This window comes from Schistocerca nitens, chromosome 6 (assembly GCF_023898315.1).
Source record: "Schistocerca nitens isolate TAMUIC-IGC-003100 chromosome 6, iqSchNite1.1, whole genome shotgun sequence".
Taxonomy (NCBI): Eukaryota; Metazoa; Arthropoda; class Insecta; order Orthoptera; family Acrididae; genus Schistocerca; species Schistocerca nitens.
The window spans coordinates 588,447,398-588,465,322 of NC_064619.1; the positions used below are offsets into that span (position 1 = coordinate 588,447,398).

General features: G+C 38.6%; 1 protein-coding gene across 4 annotated transcripts in view; it reads left to right on the forward strand.

Moving 5' to 3' along the window:
* LOC126262602 (uncharacterized) overlaps positions 1-17,925 on the forward strand; it is a 132,937-nt gene that overhangs the window by 7,233 nt on the left and 107,779 nt on the right. Inside the window, exon 1 of one of the 4 annotated variants that reach the window (XM_049959348.1) lies at positions 8,792-10,153. The exons of the other annotated variants lie outside the window; for them this stretch is intronic. Within the exon in view, the coding sequence (XP_049815305.1) occupies positions 10,152-10,153 (2 nt within the window). The 5' untranslated portion in view covers positions 8,792-10,151. Of the gene's footprint in view, positions 1-8,791; positions 10,154-17,925 lie in introns of those variants that run through there. 4 annotated transcript variants of the gene reach the window in all.

The following is a 17,925-nucleotide window of genomic DNA, read 5'->3' on the forward strand; positions in this document are numbered from 1 at the left end:
GCAGCTTTACTGTATGATTAAATGATGATGGCGTCCTCTTGGGTAAAATATTCCGGAGGTAAAATAGTCCCCCATTCGGATCTCCGGGCGGGGACTACTCAAGAGGACGTCGTTATCAGGAGAAAGAAAACTGGCATTCTACAGATCGGAGCGTGGAATGTCAGATCCCTTAATCGGGCAGGTAGGTTAGAAAATTTAAAAAGGGAAATGGATAGGTTAAAGTTAGATATAGTGGGAATTAGTGAAGTTCGGTGGCAGGAGGAACAAGACTTTTGGTCAGGTGATTACAGGGTTATAAATACAAAATCAAATAGGGGTAATGCAGGAGTAGGTTTAATAATGAATAAAAAAATAGGTGTGCGGGTTAGCTACTACAAACAGCATAGTGAACGCATTATTGTGGCCAAGATAGACACAAAGCCCATGCCTACTACAGTAGTACAAGTTTATATGCCAACTAGCTCTGCAGATGATGAAGAAATTGATGAAATGTATGACGAGATAAAAGAAATTATTCAGGTAGTGAAGGGAGACGAAAATTTAATAGTCATGGGTGACTGGAATTCGTCAGTAGGAAAAGGGAGAGAAGGAAACATAGTAGGTGAATATGGATTGGGGGGAAGAAATGAAAGAGGAAGCCGCCTTGTAGAATTTTGCACAGAGCATAACTTAATCATAGCTAACACTTGGTTCAAGAATCATAAAAGAAGGTTGTATACCTGGAAGAATCCTGGAGATACTAATAGGTATCAGATAGATTATATAATGGTAAGACAGAGATTTAGGAACCAGGTTTTAAATTGTAAGACATTTCCAGGGGCAGATGTGGATTCTGACCACAATCTATTGGTTATGAACTGCAGATTGAAACTGAAGAAACTGCAAAAAGGTGGGAATTTAAGGAGATGGGACCTAGATAAACTGAAAGAACCAAAGGTTGTAGAGAGTTTCAGGGAGAGCATAAGGGAACAATTGACAGGAATGGGGGAAAGAAATACAGTAGAAGAAGAATGGGTAGCTCTGAGGGATGAAGTAGTGAAGGCAGCAGAGGATCAAGTAGGTAAAAAGACGAGGGCTAATAGAAATCCTTGGGTAACAAAAGAAATATTGAATTTAATTGATGAAAGGAGAAAATATAAAAATGCAGTAAATGAAGCAGGCAAAAGGGAATACAAACGTCTCAAAAATGAGATCGACAGAAAGTGCAAAATGGCTAAGCAGGGATGGCTAGAGGACAAATGTAAGGATGTAGAGGCTTGTCTCACTAGGGGTAAGATAGATACTGCTTACAGGAAAATTAAAGAGACCTTTGGAGAGAAGAGAACCACTTGTATGAATATCAAGAGCTCAGATGGCAACCCAGTTCTAAGCAAAGAAGGGAAGGCAGAAATGTGGAAGGACTATATAGAGGGTTTATACAAGGGCGATGTACTTGAGGACAATATTATGGAAATGGAAGAGGATGTAGATGAAGATGAAATGGGAGATAAGATACTGCGTGAAGAGTTTGACAGAGCACTGAAAGACCTGAGTCGAAACAAGGCCCCAGGAGTAGACAACATTCCATTAGAACTACTGATGGCCTTGGGAGAACCAGTCATGACAAAACTCTACCATCTGGTGAGCAAGATGTATGAGACAGGCGAAATACCCACAGACTTCAAGAAGAATATAATAATTCCAATCCCAAAGAAAGCAGGTGTTGACAGATGTGAAAATTACCGAACTATCAGTTTAATAAGTCACAGCTGCAAAATACTAACGCGAATTCTTTACAGACGAATGGAAAAACTGGTAGAAGCGGACCTCGGGGAAGATCAGTTTGGATTCCGTAGAAATGTTGGAACACGTGAGGCAATACTAACCTTACGACTTATCTTAGAAGAAAGATTAAGAAAAGGCAAACCTACGTTTCTAGCATTTGTAGAATTAGAGAAAGCTTTTGACAACGTTAACTGGAATACTCTCTTTCAAATTCTGAAAGTGGCAGGGGTAAAATACAGGGAGCGAAAGGCTATTTACAATTTGTACAGAAACCAGATGGCAGTTATAAGAGTCGAGGGGCATGAAAGGGAAGCAGTGGTTGGGAAAGGAGTGAGACAGGGTTGTAGCATCTCCCCGATGTTATTCAATCTGTATATTGAGCAAGCAGTAAAGGAAACAAAAGAAAAATTCGGAGTAGGTATTAAAATTCATGGAGAAGAAATAAAAACTTTGAGGTTCGCCGATGACATTGTAATTCTGTCAGAGACAGCAAAAGACTTGCAAGAGCAGTTAAACGGAATGGACAGTGTCTTGAAAGGAGGATATAAGATGAACATCAACAAAAGCAAAATGAGGATAATGGAATGTAGTCAAATTAAATCGGGTGATGCTGAGGGGATTAGATTAGGAAATGAGACACTTAAAGTAGTAAAGGAGTTTTGCTATTTAGGGAGTAAAATAACTGATGATGGTCGAAGTAGAGAGGATATAAAATGTAGACTGGCAATGGCAAGGAAATCGTTTCTGAAGAAGAGAAATTTGTTAACATCGAGTATAGATTTAAGTGTCAGGAAGTCGTTTCTGAAAGTATTTGTATGGAGTGTAGCCATGTATGGAAGTGAAACATGGACGATAACTAGTGTGGACAAGAAGAGAATAGAAGCTTTTGAAATGTGGTGCTACAGAAGAATGCTGAAGATAAGGTGGGTAGATCACGTAACTAATGAGGAGGTATTGAATAGGATTGGGGAGAAGAGAAGTTTGTGGCACAACTTGACTAGAAGAAGGGATCGGTTGGTAGGACATGTATTGAGGCATCAAGGGATCACAAATTTAGCATTGGAGGGCAGCGTGGAGGGTAAAAATCGTAGAGGGAGACCAAGAGATCAATACACTAAGCAGATTCGGAAGGATGTAGGTTGCAGTAGGTACTGGGAGATGAAGAAGCTTGCACAGGATAGAGTAGCATGGAGAGCTGCATCAAACCAGTCTCAGGACTGAAGACCACAACAACAACAACACTAAAACAGGAAGAAAAAGTCATAGGAGGCAGATAGTAAACTTTGTTAGTATCATGACTGCTGAGGATTTTTGAGAATTTTTGCTGTTACACTATGTGATCGAAAGTATCCAGACACCTGGCTGAAAATGACATAAAAGTTTTCGGCGCCCTCCATGGGTAATGCTGGAATTCAGTATGGTGTTGGCACACCCACCGTTAGCCTTGATGTCAGCTTCCATTCTCACAGGCATACATTCAGTCAGGGGCTGTAAGGTTTCTTGGGTAATGGTAGTCCATTCTTCATGGAGTGCTGCACTGAGGAGAGGTATCGATGTCGGTCGGTGAGGCCTGACACAAAGTCGGCGTTCCCAATCATCCCAGAGGTGTTCTATAGGATTAAGGTCAGGATTCTATGCAGGCCAGTCCATTACAGGGATGTTATGTTCGTGTAGCCACTATGCCACAGGCCGTGCATTAACAGGTTCTCGATTGTGTTGAAAGCTGTAGTCGCCATCCCTGAATTGCTCTTCAATAGTGGAAAGCAAGAAGGTGCTTAAAACACCAATGTAGGCCTGTGCTGTGATAGTGCCATGCAAAACAACAAGGGGTGCAAGCCCCCTCCATGAAAAACACAACCACACCATAATTCCACCGCCTCCGAATTTTACTGTTGGCACTACACATGCTGGCAAATGATGTTCACCGGGCATTTGCCATACCCATAGCCTGCCATTGGGTCGCCACATTGGTACCGTGATTTGCTCCTTAAACTAAGCGAGGTGTCGTTTGGCATTTACTGGCTTGATGCGTGGCTTATAAGCAGCCGCTCGACCATGAAATCCAAGTTTTCTCACCTCCCGTCTAACTGCCGTAGTACTTGCAGTGGATCCTGATGCAATTTGGTGTGATGGCATGGATAGATGTCTGCCTATTACACATTACGACCCTCTTCAACTATCGGCGGTCTCTGTCAGTCAACAGACAAGGTCGGCCTGTACACATTTGTACTGTACATGCCCCTTCACGTTTCCACTTCACTATCACATCGGAAACAGTGGACCTAGGGATGTTTAGGAATGTGGAAATCTTGCGTATAATATATGACACAAGTGACACCAAATCACCTGACTACGTTTGAAGTCTGTGAGTTCCGTGGAGTGCCCCATTTTGCTCTCTCACGATGTCTAATGACCACTGAGGTCGCTGATATGGAGTACCTGTCAGTAGGTGGCAGCACAATGCACCTAATATGAAAAGTGTATGTTCTTGGGGGTGTCGGGATACTTTTGATCACATAGTGTATCATTTAATCAAATTTAGTTGAAATTACATGCTCAAGGCTAATTGAGTAGAGCTATGTAGATGCCAGTCACTCACAGTGAATGATTGTGATGGTTGTTGGAGGCCTAATGAGACAATGTGTTAGCATATGAAAAAAACCTCATTGTCGTCTGTCTCTCTCTCTCTCTCTCTCTCTCTCTCTCTCACACACACACACACACACACACACACACAAATCACAAATCATTCACGTTTAGATTGTGGGAGTCTGGAGAATGATATTTTCTGACAAATTTTCCTCTGTGATCTTTAAACTCAACTCTAGATCTTTGCTGTGCTGTAGTCATCAGCACAACAGTGATTATCTTCATCATTTCTGCCCTCAATTGTTTTTGAGTGAATATAAACTATTTATAGTCATCCAAATTATCCTACTTTAGACATGGACTTGAAAAAAAATTAAATAAGCCTGGTGAGATGATAAAGAATTATTAATGTGACATGATTGACAAAAGATAGTTTATGCTTACTTTTTCATGAAATTGTCAGAGATTTCATATGTTAGTTTGCAGAAGAGAAGATTTTAATGGTAAATTTTCAGGTCTGAAATTGCCAACAACATAAGCAATATTTAGACGATAGTAATTTCATTTGTTTACTTCAATTTCTTGCTAGAACTGCTGCTCATTGTATGGTTGTTCAGAATCGCACAAATACCCCAGATCAATCGTGCTAGTGATTATACACTGCAGCCTCTGTGTTCTGTTTTCATGATGCAGTGTGGCAATACATCCATATTCTTGTCTAACTAGTGTCTGCTCCATGTTCTGCTTTGGTTGTGCGATCATTAGTGTGTTTATTTCTGTTATTATTTCCCTCGTGCTTGTCAATTGCAGATGGGTCATTCCATGTAAATGAGGAATCATTATCAAAAAATTAATTTTTCTGTAGGAATATTTTCCCTTGTTACATATGTAGGTTGGGCATTGAATTTTGTTTGCAAGATTGATTTTTCCCTCCAAAACCTATTGTTTACTTGTGGGAACCATTGTTTTGAAGACTATATTGTTGAGTTTGTACATGCAGAAGATTTGATCAATTTCAAGGAAAGAAAAAAATCATGAAATTTGTAATAATTTTTTATGGTTTGTATATCACTTTAAAGTGCATAACTTCTTCTTTTTGGTATATTTTTAGAAGCAAACGACTTACGCATGATAAATACAAAAACATTATATAACTTAACCCAAGAGTGTAACATGAGTTACCAAATGCCAATTTTTTATGATTTTCACAAAATACATTAAAGTGTAGAAACTTGTATGCCATGTTGCCCTTCACATAAGTGTACCTGATAATTTGGTGTCTCAAATAAATTTCCTTCTGGAAGCCTTCTCCTGGTATAGGATATTTAATTATGTAACGTGAGTTACCCTTATTTATGTAACATGAGTTACCATAATTTTTGTAGGATTAATTATAATTTTGAGCAGTCAGATTGGTTCTGAATTACATACAACACAACTAACAATATATTTCAACATATTTAATGTATATTTATCTCCATAGGCCACATAAAATCCCGTAGGGAATAGCTATTTACAACAATTTGCAATTTTTGTATAATGCCTTTAAGTGCATCTGAAGAGATGGGAGGAAGAAGAAGAAGAAGAAGAAAGAGGAGGAGGAGGCAGAAATTGAAAGATAAAGGCAGATATGAAGAGTATAAAATCAAACACAAAGAAACTATGGAAAAAAGAAGCAGGAACAGGAAAAATGTTTGAGTAAAAGAGAACAAGAAAGCATCGCTGCAGACAGGAAACGGAATGGTAGAGAAAGAGTTGCCAAGTACAGGGCGAAAGGAAGCATCTTCAGCTAGACCAAGTAGTTCTGCCTCTCCACCATATAAAAATAGGTCTTCATTGGGAAAAGCCATATCGAAAGAGAAACGTGTACTTCCAGCATCACCCACAAAACAAAAATGTGTTACTGGAGGGTTATATCATACATTTGTTGAACCTTTAGATGTAGAAGGAATCTCTAAACAAAAAATAAGTGATGAAATACTAAGTGCAGTGAGCAAATTCTATGAAAGGGATGCCATTAGCAGACAGGCTGCTGGACTCATAGATGTTGTGACTGTAAAAGATGAGAAAGGTAAGAGTAATTTGAAAGTACGACGCTTGATGTTTCCTTTGAAAGGAACCCCTGCAATGTTTTGTGAAGAAAATGGCAAAGTGATTAGTAAAAGTAAATTCGCAGAATTAAGACCCAAACATGTCATGCTTGCCTATAAACTTCCACACAACGTATGTCTCTGCAGATATCACGAGAATTTCATCGATGCTATTAACTCTCTTCATAGCATAGTACCTCAAATACCTAAGTACACAAGTAACTGGCCAGTAAAGATCAGGGTGTATACGACCCGGGACAACCGGGAGATCCGGGACAAACCCGGGAGTTTTTTCATCCGGGAGAAAACCGGGAAAAACCCGGGAATTGTTACAATTCTGGGAATTTTTCATTGTTTTAGTTTTCAGTTAAATTTTTGTGATTTTGAGTGGTAAGAACCAATACTTTAACAAAGGATATTACTGTACCCCGCTACTGCAGAATAACACTGCAGCAACGAAACATGAACGGAAAAAAAACTTAAGTTGCAAAGGAAATGCGCCGTATACGACAATAAAACTCAGTGCTCATACAAGCGCCTGCCAACAGCAAAATGTGTCAAAGGCTTTTGGAAGACCATGCAATGCTTCTTAACAACAAATTGCCCCCGATGAGCGTGACGTGACAACTGTTTAAATTATTCCTTTGAGCAGTTGCGGGCGAGCTCTTGTGCATGCGTAGTTGAGTTGCGTATGAGCAGTACCTTCTCCCGCTTCTTGTTACAGAAGTGTTACTACCTAATATTGCCCCGGTTCAGAAATATAGTAAATTCGGGCCTGATGTACAGAGCAGTCTGAGTTGTGGTGGGGAGGTGGGTCGTCTCCACGTGACCTGTTTATACGTTCAGTGATTTTGTTGTTTCCTCTTCGTTTATTGCCCTCACGTTAAATGATAAAACGGATTTTCGTGACCAGGGTATATCAACTGAATTAAAATACGTTCGCATAATTATGGATGGCCAAAATATGTCATTAGTTTCAAATTTTATTTGCACCTTTCTGACAGTCAAGCATTAATCGCCTTGCAGAACAATGAAATTATCTTTGTCGGTTTGCTAAAGAGATTTGGCTGTTATTAATCTTTTCTGCTGAGGTAGTCAGTTTATTTGAAACGAACTGTTTAATTTCCACTCTTGGCTGGTTTCAACTGTTCGCTGATTTCAAGTGCACGTATAACATTATGCCATAGTAAAGAACCAAACATGAGATAATACAATACTGGTACTCCAAGAAAATTTACATCCGCATATGGACATAGGAATGTGCACTTCAAGCCGAATTATGCATTTTAGTATGGTTCACGAAACTGCGATGCTCTTGAAGTATCATTTGATGTCTTGTTTCTTTTATGGTTGGCTCTGAGCACTATGGGACTTAACTGCTGAGGTCGTCAGTCCCCTAGAACTTAGAACTACTTAAACCTAACTAACCTAAGGGCATCACACACATCCATGCCCGAGGCAGGATTCGAACCTGCGACCGTAGCGGTCGCGCGGCTCCAGACTGTAGCGCCTAGAACCGCTCGGTCACCGGGCCAGCTGTTTCTTTTATGACAATATGTAAGATCTTTTTATGTTTTACACGTACGAACATATGGCCTTCCTGCGACATCGCGCGGTGACGACTGTTATCTGGCGCTCTCTTGCAACTGCTGAAACGAACCTATTTCTAACAGGTAGCGGGAAAATATTGCGAACGGTGGTTTGAAAAGGGTTACATACATTAAAAGCAAATTTCCTTTTACGCGAAATGAACTATGTGCAAGAATGTACGATGAATTTCTTAAATAACAAAGCTTTTGACTCTCATTTAAAAATCAATTCTTTGAGGACGACCATTTAGAAGAATTTCGAGCTCAGAAGATCACACATTTACGTCGTTATTAAAAATTTTACTGGCACATCTGTGTGATGTATTTTAAAGTGTATCGCGCAGAAAAGATCAACATTATATGTGGAAGCTTAGCTTCTCTTCCAGCTTATTAATCTTGGAGACCAATATTATATGTGAATGCTATGTATATTAATTTAAACCATTAACTTTTCTTATTTGTGTTTTCGCGCTACTTAAGAGTGATCTTGCTATTGGCTGACTACATCACGTGTCCTATGCTGTCATCAGCTGATGAGATCACGTGACACGAGTTACAAGTGGCTCACAAAAGCGCATCGCAATCTCGTTTTCTATGCTTTGAAAAGTAACATGCGGTATTTGGTGAAATTCTAATTTATACCTATGTAATACGAAAATATGCAGGCTGCATATTGCTGCACATCAAAGGTGTTTCAAAGCGTCCCCCCCCCCCCTCCAAGCGTCCCCCCCCCCCCGCCCCCTTGAGTTTCGTTTTCTAGAGTGGCGGGAAATTCTACGTCGGTATATAAAACCATAAACAATCAAAGGATTGATGAGTTTTACAGTGCCAAGGAATAGTATACGGTCACTTAACACGGAAAAAGTGTATTTTCACCCGGGAGAAAGTGTATTTTTAACCGGGAAAAATCCGGGAATTTTTTTTCCTTGTCCACGTAGACGCCCTGAAAGATTTATTGGCAGCTAAACTTCTTGATTTATGTACTGGTGTACAAGAGGATGGCGTAAAGTGGTATGTGTGGCAGGAGTGTCTTGGCAGAATTTTGAAAGTAGAGGAAGAAGGTACATTACAGAAGCTTATTGATCATATTCTTAGCATGGGACCTAAATTTTTAGAGCACTGCTACTTTAAAAGAGAACAATCAAAGAACTATCAGAGTGATAAGGAATCACTGCCTTCTACGATGCTAACTGCCATGATGCAAATCTATTTTTCTGAAAATTTTACATGTGTAAGTCAAGATGAAATTCAAAGTGCACATTGGTATTTTTACTGCCATGATTTGGCAGTCAGGTACTTCTTACCCCTATGTGTTGGTAGCTGATAATCTGGATCACATAAAAAACACTGCCATTCCCTATGTTGATAGACTCCTTGAAGAACTACCAAAACATGTTAGGTAAGTTACAATTTGGTCAGATGGTCCTGCTTCCCAGTTTAATAACAGATATATTGCAGAGGCTATAAAAGTTCTAGGTAAGAGTCATGCCAAAAGAATTACATGGAAGTACTTTGCAACTTTTCATGGGAAGGGGCCAGTGGATGGAATTGGTGGGGATGTCAAACGCCAAGTTTGGTCTCGTGTTAAAAGCAGGAAATGTGTTGTAAACAGTGCAACAGATTTTGTAAAAGCATTGTTGAATTCTTCTTCTAATGTGACAGCATTTCTTATGGGTGAAGAAGACTTTAGCCAAAGAAGCAAAAACTACATCTCTCGGCCTTAATCAAGAACTGCAAGCTTTTCATGAACATATCTAAAATTCGTCACTTGGAACACTATAATAAGAAGTTGTAGGACACACCACTTTATCAGCTGCGGGGAAAACACTAACAGAACAGAAAAATCACCAAATATACAAGTAGATGACTGGGTGGTGGCAAAATATGACAATTCATATTTTCCTGGTAATGTTACTAAAATTGAAAATGGACAGTTTAAAGTTGATGTTATGATGAAAGATGGGAAGTTTTAGAAGTGGCCTGAAATTAAAGATGAGATATACTACACTAAAGACAAGATTGTCGGAAAAGTGAACCCTCCAAGTGGTGTAAATTCCCATGGTTTTTTCAAGTTTGACTGTGATCTGTGACAGTGTAACATGAGTTACCGCATGTTGTAATGTGAGTTGTGTGTTCATTATGGTTTAATATTTATTTTATTAAGGATTAAATGTTTGGAACTTTGTTAAAATTCTTATAAGATCTTCTGGTATTGTGTGTAAAACTTACAAGAAATGTTTGCATAAAACAGAGCAGACTTTTGTATTTTCTTTATCATATGCAAAAGCCATTTCCTGGAAATGTAACATGGGTTACCAAGAATAATTATAAGATTTGGTTTTATAAATATAGTAATGTAACAATTACTGTGATATTGGTTTATAGAGCGTTCTGTATAAAATATGTTTTGAGGTTTAAAAATATGTAATAGTGACATGTCCTTCTGTTAATTGTCCAAAACTTATATAATATAAACATCACTTAGTAACGTGAGTTACCATGGAATGACCCAGATAATCAGGTGAAAGACCTCCAGCAGGTGTCACTAGAATCTTGCACTAACAGTTAACTTCTTACCTCAGGTCCGTGTCAGCAGGCAGAGGATGTGAAATCTGTAATTTCATGATCAGTATAAGAAAATATGATGCTTAAAATGTCTTCATCCTGATTCTGACTGGTTGAAGTCGGAAAAAGTCTCTAAATTCATTTCCTTGCCTTTTAGAGGCTTTCTGTTAAAACTGACCAAAAGAAACAAAGTAAACGGTCACATTTTCATAATTGTATAATAATTGTTTTTTAAATGACTATTTTTTCGAAGTAGCCTCAATGTGTAGAGCCTATGTAATACTGAGTGTTTCTGTATAAACAAAACAGTTGTGTTTCTCTGTGATTACTTCTGAATTATTAAATATAATGAATGCAAATCGATGACAGAGGACACACAGAGTGAAAATATCCATGTGACACTTTCACCACTCAAGGGCAGTATCCACTGCCCATTTTCAAATGAGGTGGTTCTTTGTAGAAATAGTATTGCAGTGTGCCCTCTATAGAAACCCTGTTTTCTCTTTAGATCAGCAAGGTCTCAGAATGATGACAAATTGTTGTTTCGTTTCTGAGCTGCAGGTCAGAGTGACTTGACAAAGCTACATTTTGTTCAGCAGAAAATTAGCGTATTATTTTCAGGTTTGTGCTTCACTTAATGCTGCAGTTGGAATTTCCTACATTGCCATAAGTGCACTTAGACAGCACTTCAAACTTTTGGCTTCATTCAAATTAAAATGCAGCACAAATTCAAACCTGCACCAAAACAGAACCTTGTAATGTGAACTGCTCGCACATAGAATTTTATAACAACCACCTCATCTATCTGACCTTTTCTGGTGGTCATGCAGCCAAAATCACGTTCTCTGCGAAGCGAACTAACATAGCTGTTGGACAGATTTCTTGTGTCTCTAAATAAATATGACTGTACAGTAGGCTTTCTTTCAGTGCATCAATGTAGAGAACAGGAATTGGTCTTTATTTCAGGGGAAAATATAATGATCTAGACATTAACAAAAATCTTACTATGTTCTTGAGTTAGAACAATGTTAACCTAAAATTTACTTTCACACACTTCCGTTATAGTACTACTTAGGTTCTCTTTTCACGTGGCTATAAAGTTGTGCTGAAGAAATTGGTTTTAGTATGGTGCAGTGGGTAGTTAATTCAAAAATATCCAGCCTTGTTTAGAGAAATGTGCTGTTTTTAATTAGTGCCAAACGAACTGTATTTATGTGGCCTGTCAGAGGTATGAAAGTTCAAAATTACCCAGATATCGAGGAAAATTTTCTGGAGCAAATTTTGCCTCAAATTATCAGAAGCAGTTTTCCAGGCAGTTACTACAGGAAATGAAGTTTGTTGACATCTTTAAGGGCTCTTTGTGCGTGAATATCATATCACACCATCCAAACCACTGAACTGTAGTCCAATTCACGAATGATGGTGGTTCGCGCAGATAGAGATGCAGATGAGGATTACATTGTTGCCCATTTCAAGTGACAGTTGTATTGTGCGCATAGACATACTTTGATCTTGACGAAAGTGTGTATCCTGCAAATTATGTCTCTCGCTTGCTTATACAGAATCTATTACTTACCACCACCATTAGCACCGATAACTGGCATCAAAAGAAATAAAAATTTACTAAATAACTTGCTACTGTCATGTTTAATGCTTGCATTGGATGCAGCATTCAGATCAGAGCATTCAAAACACTACTGGCTGTTGGAGCATATGTAACGTAGATGCACAGAACAGACCTAAACTAAAGTGTTCCAGTTATAGCATACCAAGTGTCAAGCTTTGACATAAGAGCCTTTTAAACACCAACTATTGTATATTGAGGGCTAATAATTTGTGAAATTGCGTATAACATAGATAAACTTCTGCATACTATATTTAAACAGAATTTAAAAATGAAAGATGGGTACCATTAGACCACTTGTCATGGAATGACCCATGTACACTTCTAATTAAAAGCAATACAGTAAAATGACTATCCTATAGTTGTTGTTGTTGTTGTTGTAGTTGTTGTTGTCTTCAGTCCTGAGACTGGTTTGATGCAGCTCTCCATGCTACTCTATCGTGTGCAAGCTTCTTCATCTCCCAGTACCTACTGCAACCTACATCCTTCTGAATCTGCTTAGTGTATTCATCTCTTGGTCTCCCTCTACGATTTTTACCCTCCACGCTGCCCTCCAGTACTAAATTGGTGATCCCTTGATGCCTCAGAACATGTCCTACCAACTGATCCCTTCTTCTAGTCAAGTTGTGCTACAAACCCCTCTTCTCCCCAATTCTATTCAATACCTCCTCATTAGTTATGTGATCTACCCACCTAATCTTCAGCATTTTTCTGTAGCACCATATTTCAAAAGCTTCTATTCTCTTCGTGTCCAAACTATTTATCGTCCATGTTTTACTTCCATACATGGCTACACTCCATACAAATACTTTCAGAAACGACTTCCTGACACTTAAATCTATACTCGATGTTAACAAATTTCTCTTCTTCAGGAAAACTTTCCTTGTCATTGCCAGTCTACATTTTATATACTCTCTACTTCGACCATCATCAGTTATTTTGCTCCCCAAATAGCAAACCTCCTTTACTACTTTAAGTGTCTCATTTCCTAATCTAATTGCCTCAGCATCACCCGACGTAATTCGACTACATTCCATTATCCTTGTTTTGCTTTTGTTGATGTTCATCTTATATCCTCCTTTCAAGACACTGTCCATTCCGTTCAGCTGCTCTTCCAAGTCCTTTGCTGTCTCTGACAGAATTACAATGTCATCGGCGAACCTCAAAATGTTTTTATTTCTTCTCCATGGATTTTAATACCTACTCCGAATTTTTCTTTTGTTTCCTTTACTGCTTGCTCAATATACAGATTGAATAACATTGGGGAGAGGCTACAACCCTGTCTCACTCCCTTCCCAACCACTGATTCCCTTTCATACCCCTCGACTCTTATAACTGCCATCTGCTTTCTGTACAAATTGTAAATAGCCTTTCGCTCCCTCTATTTTACCCCTGCCACTTTTAGAATTTGAAAGAGAATATTCCAGTCCACATTGTCAAAAGCATTTCTCTAAGTCTACAAATGGTAGAAACGTAGGTTTACCTTTCCTTAATCTTTCTTCTAAGATAAGTCGTAAGGTCAGTATTGCCCCACGTGTTCCAATATTTCTACGGAATCCAAACTGATCTTCCCTGAGGTCCGCTTCTACCAGTTTTTCCATTCGTCTGTAAAGAATTCGCATTAGTATTTTGCAGCTGTGACTTATTAAACTGATAGTTCGGTAATTTTCACAACAGTCAACACCTGCTTTCTTTGGGATTGGAATTATTATATTCTTCTTGAAGTCTGAGGGTATTTCGCCTGTCTCATACATCTTGCTCACCAGATGCTAGAGTTTTGTGAGGACTGGCTCTCCCAAGGCTGTCAGTAGTTCTAATGGAAAGTTGTCTACTCCCAGGGCCTTGTTTCGGCTCAGGTCTTTCAGTGCTCTGTCAAACTCTTCACGCAGTATCGTATCTCCCATTTCATCTTCATCTACATTCTCTTCCATTTGCATAACATTGTCCTCAGGTACATCGCCCTTGTATAGACCCTCTATTTACTCCTTCCACCTTTCTGCTTTCTCTTCTTTGGTTAGAACTGGGTTTCCATCTGAGCTCTCTTTTCTCCAAGGGTCTCGTTAATTTTCCTGTAGGCAGTATCTATCTTACCCCTAGTGAGATACGCCTCTACATCCTTACATTTGTCCTCTAGCCATCCCTGCTTAGCCATTTTGCACTTCCTGTCGATCTCATTTTTGAGACGTTTGTATTCCTTTTTGCCTGCTTCATTTACTGCATTTTTATATTTTCTCCTTTCGTGAATTAAATTCAATATTTCTTCTGTTACCCAAGGATTTCTACTAGCCCTCTTCTTTTTACCTATTTGATCCTCTGCTGCCTTCACTACTTCATCGCTCAGAGCTACCCATTCTTCTTCTACTGTACTTCTTTCCCCCATTGCTGTTAATTGTTCAGTTATGCTCTCTCTGAAACTCTGTACAACCTCTAGTTCAGTCAGTTTATCCAGGTCCCATCTCCTTAAATTCCCACCTTTTTGCAGTTTCTTCAGTTTTAATCTACAGTTCATAACCAATAGATTGTGGTCAGAGTCCATATCTGCCCCTGGAAATGTCTTGCAATTTAAAACCTGGTTTCTAAATCTCTGTGTTACCATTATGTAATCTATCTGATACCCTTTAGTATCTCCGGGATTCTTCCATGTATACAACCTTCTTTTATGATTCTTGAACCAAGTGTTAGCTATGATTAAGTTATGCTCTGTGCAAAATTCTACCAGGCAGCTTCCTCTTTCATTTCTTGCCCCCAATCCATATTCACCTACTATGTTTCCTTCTCTCCCTTTTCCTACTGACGAATTCCAGTCGCCCATGACTATTAAATTTTCGTCTCCCTTCACTACCTGAATAATTTCTTTTATCTCGTCATACATTTCATCAATTTCTTCATCATCTGCAGAGCTAGTTGGCATATAAACTTGTACTACTGTAGTAGGCATGGGCTTTGTGTCTATCTTGGCCACAATAATGCGTTCACTATGCTCTTCGTAATAGGTTACCCGCACTCCTACTTTTTTAATCATTATTAAACCTACTCCTGCATTACCCCTATTTGATTTTGTATTTATAACCCTGTATTCACCTGACCAAAAGTCTTGTTCCTCCTGCCACTGAACTTCACTAATTCCCCTTGTATCTAACTTTAATGTATCCATTTCCCTTTTTAAATTTTCTAGCATACCTGCTCGATAAAGTGATCTGACATTCCACGCTCCGATCCGTAGAACGCCAGTTTTCTTTTGCCTGATAACGACGTCCTCTTGAGTAGTCCCCGCCCGGAGATGGACTATTTTACCTCCGGAATATTTTACCCAAGAGGACACCATCATCATTTAACCATACAGTGAATCTGCATGCCCTCGGGAAAAATTACAGCTGTAGTTTCCTCTTGCTTTCATCCTATAGTATAGTATTAATTTATTATTCCTCAATCAAGCCCAAATCCAAATCAGGACTTTGCACTGAAAGCACATTTATTATGAACACTGACGTTGAGGCAGAATAGAAAAGAACTCTTGGGCAGAATGGGGTTTTATTTAGGCAAGCATAGAATATCCCAAGATATTCAAACATGACAAATGTCGGATACTTTGAGAACTTCCCAGGAAAAAATACTAAATAACAAATAATTGCTGGTTGTTAGGTTTGAACGGGTGAGCCACAGCACTCCAACCAGCAATGCTAACTGCTACACTACACTGCAGGGTCATTCCACGTGTCCTAGGGCTCCCAGCTCGACCATCTTCAATTTTGATGAAATTTGTACACGACCTGAGGGCCGTACATGAACGTATGCAAAGTTTCAGGCTCTTGGTTGAGGTGGTAGAGCCATTTTCGTGAAGACCAGTTTTACAGAGACCGAAAAGTTGTCAAGTTTTGCATTCCACTGTAATGTAAAAGAGTTCTTGCTCTTGCTTCTGGGTATAGTGGTACAACTTTTGTGTGCTCAATGTTGCAAGTAGAGTTCAGAAAGCAATGCATTTGACATTATCTCAGTTCAAAGTGGGCAACAAATCATGTCTGTCTGTGTGTTTAGTATATCACATATCACAAATTTTGGCCTGACTTGTGTATTTAATTACTGTGCTACCATCCTGTAAATTTGCTATAAAACATGAATGTATCAAAATATACCCGTGTTCAAAGTCATGTATCTCAAAATGGACACCTACCACCTTACATTCATTAACACCATTCAACATTCTTTTAGAAAAACTTATTTTCATTTTGGTGCCTCTTTGGGTAAGGTGCAAAAATGTCACCTAAAATTTGGAATTTTGTTGATTATGTCTTCATTGCTTAAATATTCATTTTGCTGTTTATTCGGTGATTTTAAACCTGTTTGTGACAGGTTCATTGCTAAATTTAACCATTTAACTGTACTAGAGACTGCTACATAATTTTTGGGAAGCTGAATGCTTATTAATTTTATTTCATTTCTTTCTTTAGGACTCAACAATTTGAGTTTAGTGTCTGAAGCATATCAAGTTGTTGCTAAAATGGAAGAACAAGATCAAGTTAGTGTATACAGATTTGGAAATACTGATTCCCAATGCTATTTAGTGACATACAGTGCCTTAAAAGAACTGAAAGCTGTAAAACAACTTTCCTTAGAACAACAAGAATTACTTACTAGACGGAGTGGTTTACACTATACTGATAATACTCAACTAAGCTTCTATCATGAAGCTTTACTCCTAAAACGATTTGAATTTTTGCAAAGGTCATGCTGCAACCCATTTGGCACGAAAAACCTTACTGCATGAAAAAGCTTGCACTCTATCAACATAGAAACAGCTGACTGAAATATTCACAAATAGACGTTACATATCAGTCAAATGAAGATGATGAGACTAATGTTGGTCACAATTTGAATACAACCTTAACATCTGTTGGAATATCACCATTAAAATTTCAACGAATTGGTGCAAGGGATACAAAAGGATATGCAAAGTGCCAAATACATCAAGTTGAAGGTGCAATTATTAAGAAAATTGCAGAAGTAGGAGGACTTGATCCCAGTGAATTGTGGAGCAACCATCCACTAGCAAGCAATGATTGACTTGTTCAGATTACATTGAGCTGATCCAAGAATTGAAAGAAAAATTACATATATCAGATAATAGCGAGAAAATTCAAATTTTGACCTTAGTTCCCCAAAGCTGGTCTATCAAAAAGACTATGAAAGAATTTTGTGTTTCAGAAAGAATGGTAAGGAAGGCTAGAAAGTAAAAAGCTGAACAGGGAATATTGGCACAGCCCAAAGGTAAATGTGGGGAAAAAGCTTTCTCAGGATGTGGGGGCAAGAGTCATACATCATTTTTATGATGAAGAGTTTAGTCGGATTTGCCCAGGAAAAAAAGGACTGTATTACTGTTCAGATAGATGGAGAAAAGGTTAAAAAACATAAATACTTATTACTAAGCAACTTAAAAGAAATGTTTGTTGCGTACCGCAATAAAAATGGACCCGATATTGGATTTTCCAAATTTTGTGAATTAAGGCCAAAGTGGTGTGTGACTGTAGGCACAGCTGGTTCATATTCAGTTTGTGTTGGCACAATACATCAAAATGTGAAACTAATGTTGGCACATAGCCCGATAAAAGAAGAATACAATATTTTACTGAGCAAAATTGTCTGTAATTTTGAAACAAAGGATTGCATGCTCTATCGCTGTGAAGTATGTCCAGGAACAGAAGCTCTA